The sequence below is a fragment of the Bremia lactucae genome, linkage group LG5, assembly GCF_004359215.1.
Source record: "Bremia lactucae strain SF5 linkage group LG5, whole genome shotgun sequence".
NCBI lineage: Eukaryota > Oomycota > Peronosporomycetes > Peronosporales > Peronosporaceae > Bremia > Bremia lactucae.
This window is the reverse complement of record NC_090614.1, coordinates 3,009,081-3,018,699: the sequence shown is the minus strand read 5'-3', so window position 1 is coordinate 3,018,699 and position 9,619 is coordinate 3,009,081. Positions and strand designations below refer to the sequence as shown.

At 44.2% G+C, this 9,619-nt stretch overlaps 3 protein-coding genes across 3 annotated transcripts in view; all 3 read right to left on the bottom strand.

The window, feature by feature from the left end:
* CCR75_006470 (uncharacterized protein) overlaps positions 1–94 on the bottom strand; it is a gene marked incomplete at both ends in the record, with an annotated part of 1,774 nt that extends 1,680 nt beyond the window's left edge. The window contains one exon of the mRNA XM_067964540.1: positions 65–94. Coding sequence (XP_067821057.1) covers positions 65–94 — 30 coding nt within the window. The remainder of the gene's footprint in view (positions 1–64) is intronic.
* A 1,752-nt stretch (positions 95–1,846) lies between these two features.
* Positions 1,847–3,634, bottom strand: CCR75_006469 (uncharacterized protein; the record flags this gene model as incomplete). Its single annotated transcript, XM_067964539.1, has 1 exon — positions 1,847–3,634. One exon carries the CDS (start codon positions 3,632–3,634, stop codon positions 1,847–1,849), a length of 1,788 nt encoding a protein of 595 aa, XP_067821272.1.
* Positions 3,635–5,706: 2,072 nt separating this feature from the next.
* CCR75_006468 (uncharacterized protein) lies at positions 5,707–8,288 on the bottom strand (the record flags this gene model as incomplete). The annotated part of the gene is given in 2 exon segments (XM_067964538.1): positions 5,707–7,263; positions 7,281–8,288. The coding sequence occupies 2 exon segments, from the start codon at positions 8,286–8,288 to the stop codon at positions 5,707–5,709; spliced, it is 2,565 nt and encodes an 854-aa protein (XP_067821273.1).
* Positions 8,289–9,619: the final 1,331 nt, after the last annotated feature.

Sequence of the window (9,619 nt, the reverse complement as noted above, 5' to 3'; positions counted from 1 at the left end):
CGAGCACGCTCCCTCAAATAGTTTCTACGTGCGAGAAGGACAACACCCGTTTAACACCTGATACCGCATTGCAGCCCTTCATCGCCGTGAGCATGGACCTTTATCGTAGAATTAAAAAAAAGTATTAAATTTTAAAAAGATTGATATTATCGTTTATAGCCTCCAACGTCTCTGCTAGCGCTAAGCTCTGTCAGCGTCCGCATAATTGTCCGATATGTTGGATATTTCGGACTCCAAATCACCATCTTCAGCATAAAATGAGAATGTTGTATGCTTTGTCGCCAACTTAAAGCTTATATTGTTTGGATCAAGTGCTGGTGCTCTGAGTTTGCCTTTGCGTTTCTTTAATAGATACTGTTTATAACTCAAAGTTGCTTGACATTATTTTTGTCATTTTGCGTCCCAGTGTCTTGCTTTGTCGGCTGATTGATTTCCTGCAACTCTCAAAAGAATGCAATTGGCTCATAACACAGTTGAGCTGTTCAGCGCAATAAATAGGGATGGTGCATTTTCGGTAGCCAGATGCTACAAAGCGCCAGGATGGCTCGTTGTTTTGAATATGCGTCGCGCCGCTGCAACAATTTTTTCATTGTAAACGCAACTAAAATAAAGTATTCGGCTTTTGCAAGTATTTTTTTAGACTCCGGCTGAAGTGTTCTAACGATAGGCGAAAAAGCTGTAGATGCTAAGTAATGCGAAAGCTCGCCGTAACCTTAGCATCAGTTCCTGCAATACGTTTCGTGGCATCGCAAAAATATGCAAGTTTAAAGCAGGTCTCTTACAAATTAAACCCTCTGCTTCTAACGCAGTGAATAGCACAAAAGTTAAAAAATAAGTGAATGCAAGCTTCTCAGATCCATGGCAATGGCGATCGGCCCGGATCGTCGTCCTATAAATAGATGAAAGACCTATAAAAAAACCATAGGGCATTGCGCAGACTTAATTGTCAAACTACAACATTTATGATTTATTTCACCCTTGAACACATCGCCTAAGCTAATGCCAGAGAACAATATAAAAAACTGCGTGTGCACGATTGCAGGGTCAAGTTGAGATTGACCTTTAGTGAAAAATTACATTATACCGGATACCGCTGAGGCTTGAAGTTTGTCTCGACGACATGAGTGGCAGTTGATAAAAGTTATAGTACTATAATAAGATCATATCGTGGTCGCAAAGAAAAACAATACAATTCCATGCATCTCTTACAATTTTTCTGCCAGAGAACAATATAAAAAACTGCGTGTGCACGATTGCAGGGTCAAGTTGGAGATTGACCTTTAGTGAGAAATTACATTATATTGGATACCGCTGAGGCTTGAAGTTTGTCTCGACGACATGAGTGGCAGTTGATAAAAGTTATAGTACTATAATAAGATCATATCGTGGTCGCAAAGAAAAACAATACAATTCCATGCATCTCTTACAATTTTTCTGCCAGAATATTATGCAACAGACTTGATGAAAATGAAAAAGAAAGGAAAATGCTCGATTAAAGAACAATCTTCGTTTCAGATCCATTTTCGTAAAGAAGCGGTACCAGATTCAATGTCTTAGCATCGCTTGCTGTCAAATAATATTCGTCGATATTGTAGCATCAATTCAGACGAAGTGACATCAATTAACAAACATGTATTCAACAAAACATTAACATTGCTACGTCTTCTGTACACTGAAAAACTCATTTCAACTTCCTTGCAATCACACAGCAGGAACCCTCGATTACTGCGTAGGCGGCAGGTGAGGCAAACCATTGAAATCTGCGACATCATCAACAACTTTGGCTCCAGCCTACGCATCAGTGCCTCACCAAGGTCGAACGCCGCCACGAAGTCCAACGCCTGCATTAATTCCAACGCCAAGGCCACCGTGGATAAGGAGCTCCGCCAACTCCGACGCCTAGACCGATGCCAAGGCCACCGCGGTAAGGAGCTCCGCCAACTCCGACACCTAGACCGAGGCCAAGGCCACCGCGGTAAGGAGCTCCGCCAACTCCGACGCCTAGACCGATGCCGGGGCCACCACGGTAGAAAGGTCCACCAATGCCTGGGCCACCACGGTAGATAGGTCCACCAACGCCAACACCACGATTGAATCCTACTCCCGGTCCGAAACCGACATTTGGTCCTGGTCCAAAACCGCGATTAATGCCAACGCCTCCGCCGGTCCCGACGCTCGTACTAACGCCACCATTTCTTCCATACCCGACGTTATTACCAACGAAATTTCTTCCTTGATCGAAGCCATTATTAGTGCTGGCGGTGGCCGTGACAGTTTTTCCTTGGTCAACACCGCGACCAACATTGGCGTCCGGACTACCAACGGAATTTCTTCCTTGATCGAAGCCATTATTGGTGCTGGCACTGGCCGTGACAGTTTTATCTTGGCCAACACTACGATCAACATTGGAGTTCGTGCTACCAACGGAATTGACGCCGTTATTAGTGCTGGCACTAGCCGTGGCGGTTTTTCCTTGGTCAACACCGCGAGCAACATTGGCGTCCGGACTACCAAAGGGATTATTTCCTTGTTCGGCGCCACTATTAGTGCTGGCACTGGCCGTGACAGTTTTATCTTGGCCAACATTACGGTCAACACTGTTGTTCGTGCTACCAACGGAATTGACACCGTTATTAGTGCTGGCACTAGCCGTGGCGGTATTTCCTTGGTCAACACCGCGACCAACATTGGCGTCCGGACTACCAACGGAATTTCTTCCTTGATCGAAGCCATTATTGGTGCTGGCACTGGCCGTGACAGTTTTATCTTGGCCAACACTACGATCAACATTGGAGTTCGTGCTACCAACGGAATTGACGCCGTTATTAGTGCTGGCACTAGCCGTGGCGGTTTTTCCTTGGTCAACACCGCGAGCAACATTGGCGTCCGGACTACCAAAGGGATTATTTCCTTGTTCAGCGCCACTATTAGTGCTGGCACTGGCCGTGACAGTTTTATCTTGGCCAACATTACGGTCAACATTGGCGTTCGTGCTACCAACGGAATTGACACCGTTATTAGTACTGGCACTGACCGTGGCGGTTTTATCTTGGTCAACACCACGACCAACATTAACGTCCGAATTAGAAGCGGAATTCGTGTTAACGCTGGAGCCTCCAACCTTTGTGACAGACGGATTACCTTGTACTTGAGAAGTGGTAGAACTATGGGACTCAGTCGTGGTACTAAACCCGTTCGAGGACGACGTTGTGGCACTCTTGCTGTTAGGCAAATTGTCATTGTTACCAGTACCAAAGGGACCTTCACCCTTCGTGATCGGCTGATTCGGATTTGGAGAGGACGTAGTGCCATCATTAACTTGAGCGGTGACAGTCTTGACATTTGAGGAGGAACGGGTGCCTCCATCATTGTTTCCTAAGACAGCATCCTGAGGTATCCCTTCCTTTACGTTACTCGACGATTGAGCTTTACTTGAATCAACACTGGGGCTTGCAGGTTCGGGTGAAAAAGCGGATTTCGGTTGCGCTGTTTGCGTGGCAGCATTAGCTGTATTGGAAACAGAGGGACTTGCGTCGCCATATGAAGTTGCATATGCACGTCCAGTGTGTTCAGTCGAGGCCGACAGCGCAACAGCAATTCCAAGTAGCTTGAGGAAAGCCTTGCAAGACAACATTGTTACTCTTACTGGGGGAAGGTGGGATGTAGACTTGCAGCGAATGACACAGAGGGACTGGTAGAAGACTCGGGTGATCGAGTGAAGTTGGTTAATGAGGTTGGTGACATCCAAGAATTGCACGGTTAGGAATATTAAACGAGTCATGTGCTACGAATGATGACGGACACAGAAAATACGACTTGCCCATGTGTCAATAGGCTTAAACAAGGTGCTCTTAATAATTGTTAGAAAAGAAAGCTTGTCGCGCGGTATAGAGGACTTAACACTGGTAGCGAGCGCATAATACATTGTGAGGTTCGACCATTAGTGTGACTTATGGTGTTGTTCTTATACCATCTAGACGTATGCTTTAAGCTTATACATAATTCTAATCCTATTTAATAAAAATCTATGCTTTGACATGGCAGAGGCGACAAATGAGAAACACGCTGAGCTCGAACACAACAACTAAGTATTCTTTTACTTTGAACATAGCTGAGGCAAAGATGTGACAAACGATGAGCTCTTACATAACTCACAGTAGTCCCATGTTGATCCCAAATATAGCATCACACAAGTCAACGCTTATTGCGAAATGGCAAAAGTGCAACATAATCTTTTTCATAAGATTAAAACAAACAATACATACAAGGCAAGTTTATAAAGCTTCAGACAATGCTTGCGGTACAACGAGCTAATCAATGATATTTGTTCAACTTAATCTTATGCTACGTTTGTGTAGTGAATGCGCCTAGCTTCCTGTAGGGAGACTTGCGCCCCTATTAAAATACACGTAAATATTAATGAACTCATATGGTGCCATAACTAAGAACCGGATGAGCATACCTTTTATCGACTAAACTTGCTACCTGATGGTAAGATTTGCAACAAGTAGATATAATTTATAGAGGAGGTTTAGAATTGGCTCAACTTTTTTGGTGATCGATGAAACAATCACCCTTCAAATGAGCGGCGCTTTCATCACAACATGTAAAAATCGTGCAGACGATTTTTGTCATGTAGAATTTGAATGTAATTGATTAAAATAGAGATTCCTAATTTCTAGCCCTATGGCACCAGCTTACAACCAAGTACAGATAAGGTTACGACGCGTCAATAACTTAGTAGAAGCAATTAAAGTTTCGTGTCGACTATTTTTTAACCAAGGTGATGATGGACAATAGCGCCGCCATCGATTTTTTTTCTGCGCGGAAGGCCGCTTAAAAATTGACCACGAAGCTATTCTTATGAATTATATATCGCGCGATAAATATTCATGAGGGGAAATTTCTAACTGTCTTTTTCACAAATGGTTGAATGTTGTTGAACACCACGCAATTTAAGCAAGCTGGAAGCATTTATATCGGTTTTGCCTATTGTATAGATTGTTAATAGTAAGTAGCCCAGTCGGCGATCAATTTGAATTTTATGTCGATAAGAAATGAGTTTCTATAAATGCAGTATATTGGAGAGCATAAAGAGCTATGCAAGTACCAAAAGGATGATTAAATGTGTTACAATTTCTTATGACTTTTTTTCTCGGACGAAAGTGATAAATGTCCGATAGCAGGAATTCCACGATAATAATACGATTGACCTGTCTCATACCATTGCACGGGTTAGTTTGAAGTCATTTTTTTGCTGAGCCGCTTGGTTTTGAACTATGCTCCGTTTTTACTCGGGAGATACCCAACGCTTGTAGGTTAAATTCATCGCAATTGCATAAGCCTCTAGAAAATCGGTCAATAATATCGGATCACATTCAACGAAATTGTAAAGCAAGGAATTGCTCAGTTCACCGGAACCGCAGCCGTGTCGGGATTAATAAATCAATTCCCTGGAATACCAATTAATGTTTATTTTTCACCCTGGTAGCATAATTTTGAGCCAACGAGAGATATTTTAATAATTCGTGCATCTATCATTGTCAGCTACTGCCAACACTTGTAATTGCAGACGTGTAAGCGTCTTGCAGATTCGTTTTTTTAACAATCATATATTGAACAACATTGACATTATTACGCTCTCGTCTAACCCGAAAAGCATTTCAACTTACAAAGCATGCTTCGCTGTAGTTAAGAAGCAGAGACCTAGATGTTAATGCGTAGGCGGCGAAGGAATTTTTTGTATGCAGCAGCAGTCGAAACTTGAGCATTACCATCATTGATTCCAGCCATTGATCCAAAAGTGGCACCCTTTGGAGCGATGTCCCTATTTGCTTCAGGGGTATCCTTGGACTTGTCTGCGGAGGAGGCAACATCCTTTTCGTTATTAGGACCGTTTACATTACCACCAGCATCAACTGGACCTTTCTGTTCGGCCTTCGAATTATCTTTTGACGAATTAGTGACATCGTTAACGCCAGCGATTTCCTTAGCGGGGTTGGAAGTGACATGTTTGTTAACATTTGAGGCTTCATCGTCACTCTCGCTATTAGAAGAGCAAGGTGTCTCGACGCTGTCGTCTGAATCGTTGTCATTAGATTTTTTCGGGGATGGAAAAGCATCAGCCTTCACGTCTTCATTGGAACCTTCATGCTGGGTCACGGACTGGTCCACATTAGATGGACAGGGGGTAGCGCCAGGATTAATGATAGGTTCGTTTGACGAAGGAGGGGTACCATCCTTAGGCTTGGTAGCATCATTACCACCAGTAGCAATGGGAGATTCGGATTTGGGCTGAGGAGCCGGCTGGTCAACATTTGATAAAGGAGGGGTGCCATCCTTTGGCAAAGTAGCATCGTTGCCACCAGTAGCAACGGGAGATCCAGGCTGGGGTACTGACTGATCCACAACGGGAGATCCAGGCTGTGATACTGACTGATCCACAACGGGAGGAGGAACAACATCCTTTTCATTGTCATTGGAACCTTCATTCTGGGTCACGGACTGATCCACATTAGTTGGAGAGGGGGTAGCCCCGGAAATGACGCCCGGTTCGTTGGACGAAGGAGGGGTACCATGCTTAGGCTTGGTAGCATCATTACCACCAGTAGCAGTGGGAGATTCGGATTTGGGCTGAGGAGCCGACTGGTCAACATTTGATAAAGGAGGGGTGCCATCCTTTGGCAAAGTAGCATCGTTGCCACCAGTAGCAACGGGGGATCCAGGCTGGGGTACTGACTGATCCACAACGGGAGATCCAGGCTGTGATACTGACTGATCCACATTGGAAGGAGGAACAACATCCTTTTTGTCGTCATTGGAACCTTCATTCTGGGTCACGGACTGATCCACATTAGTTGGGCAGGGGGTAGCGCCAGGATTGATGATAGGCTCGTTTGACGAAGGAGGGGTACCATCCTTAGGCTTGGTAGCATCATTACCACCAGTAGCAATGGGAGATTCGGATTTGGGCTGAGGAGCCGGCTGGTCAACATTTGATAAAGGAGGAGTACCATCCTTAGGCTTGGTAGCATCATTACCACCAGTGGCAACGGGAGATCCAGGCTGGGGTACTGACTGATCCACAACGGGAGATCCAGGCTGTGATACTGATTGATCCACAACGGGAGGAGGAACAACATCCTTTTTGTCGTCATTGGAACCTTCATTCTGGGTCACGAACTGATCCACATTAGTTGGACAGGGGGTAGCGCCAGGATTAATGATAGGCTCGTTTGACGAAGGAGGGGTACCATCCTTAGGCTTGGTAGCATCATTACCACCAGTAGCAACGGAGATTCAGATTTGGGCTGAGGAACAGGCTGGTCAGCAATTGATGAAGGAGGAATACCATCCTTAGGCTTGGTAGCATCATTACCACCAGTGGCAACGGGAGATCCAGGCTGGGGTACTGACTGATCCACAACGGGAGATCCAGGCTGTGATACTGACTGATCCACAACGGGAGGAGGAACAACATCCTTTTCGTCGTCATTGGAACCTTCATTCTGGGTCACGGACTGATCCACATTAGTTGGAGAGGGGGTAGCCCCGGAAATAACGCCCGGTTCGTTTGACGAAGGAGGGGTACCATCCTTAGGCTTGGTAGCATCATTACCACCAGTAGCAATGGGAGATTCGGGCTGAGGAACAGGCTGGTCAGCAACTGATGAAGGAGGAATACCATTTTTTGACAGAGTAGCATCGTTACCACCAGTGGCAGCGGGAGATCCAGGCTGGGGTACTGAATCATCCACAACGGGAGATCCAGGCTGGGAGACTGACTGATCCACAACGGGAGGAGGTACAACATCCTTTTCGTCGTCATTCGAGCCTTCATTCTGGGTCACGGACTGATCTACATTAGTTGGAGAGGGGGTAGCGTCGGAAACAACGCCCAATTCGTTTGACGAAGGAGGGGTACCATGCTTAGGATTGGTAGCATCATTACCACCAAAAGCAACGGGAGATTCGGGCTGAGGAACAGGCTGGTCAGCAACTGATGAAGGGGGAATACCATTTTTTGACAGAGTAGCATCGTTACCACCAGTTGCAATGGGAGATTCGGCAACAGTTCCTTCAACTGAAGCGACCGTTGAACTTGCAGTGTCAGCTGCAATGTTAGGGACAAATGGCGTAGTTGATGCGGGGTTTGTTTCCACTGGAACGGTGTTTTCCCCGTGCGTCATCTCACATTCTGCGGCATGCGCACGAGCAGCATTATCAGTATAGGTGGAAAGCGCGACAGCTACAGCAAAAATCTCGAGAAACGTCTTGCACGACAGCATTGTTGATTTCGCTGAGTACGAAGGTATGAGTTGTTGAATGTGTTAAATACTACGACTTTGGAAGACTCGAGTGATCTAATGTAAATTAATCAATGAGAGTTGGCACTTAAATCTCCATCGTGAAAAAGAACTTGCAACCGTATTTTTAGGGATGAGAGACAGCGTATGTTGTGGATGTGGTAATATTTGCTCTTATCCTTTCCGTAAATCACTTAAATCGGACACGGTTCACACTCTATTACACAAGCACCAGCTGAACCTAATAAAACCACTTGAAGCGACTCGTATTATACACTCGCCAGCGGTATGTAGTGCGATGGGATATATCTAAGTTAATTTAGGCCTTGAACCAGGCAGGCTTTTTCAGCACAGAAGAAGGTGCACGAATCTTATAATGTGAAAACTTCCCTTTAATCTACGTATTATTTTGGGCCGTCAAGAATAGAATAAGAAGTTAATAATATCTTTGCGAATGCGACTTGGCTATTGATCGCAAGTAAACATATTCTCCAATTATTTAGCAATACTCGTCCCAAATCTGGCACTTTTATTACATGTAGAAAATTGTGCTGACATTTTGTCATGAAGAATTTGGCTGTGGCCGAAATGTTAGAGACAACTTACTTCTTGCTCTATGACACCATCCCACAAAAAATAGAAATAAAGGGCGATCGCTTATGGCGGTGGTAGAAGCAAGACAAGTCACAGCAGTTTCGTACGAATATTTACAAAGCTGATGTGATTGAAATGGACAGGCAAAGCGCACCACGAACTTTTTCAATGCGGAAAGCCTGGTATCTCGATTTTTTAATGTAAATTATGCGCCATAAAAGCCTTACAAACTACAGGCAACATATTTTAATAATGCGTTTTGTGCTCAGACAGGTAATGTTTTCTATGGTAAAATTGTAACGGGGTGTATCGTTACATGAAATTAACACTTAAAGGTTGTTTATTAATATATTATCCTAAAGGTAGATAATATTTGGAGAACATAACTTTATATAGTAATGTTCAGAAATCTTTTCCATGAATAGGTACAGTCCGTTATATCTATTTATCTCGCAGACTAATCAGCTGTGCACGTAAACAAAGTGAGAGAAAGATAAGATTTCATTTACATGTTTAGTATTAAGTAATGATTAAGTTAGCATTTACAAAGATAGAACAAGAAACACTTAATTATATTTAATACAGTTTTCATTTTGCCCTCTTAAAGCTAGTTTCCTTAAGAGAAGTCTTCCTCTGCACGTACAGTGTACGTCAATTAACGTAAGACACCATTCACAACTGAAGCAGTACAAGTCGTAGTGCCCCGTTACACCTGGTAG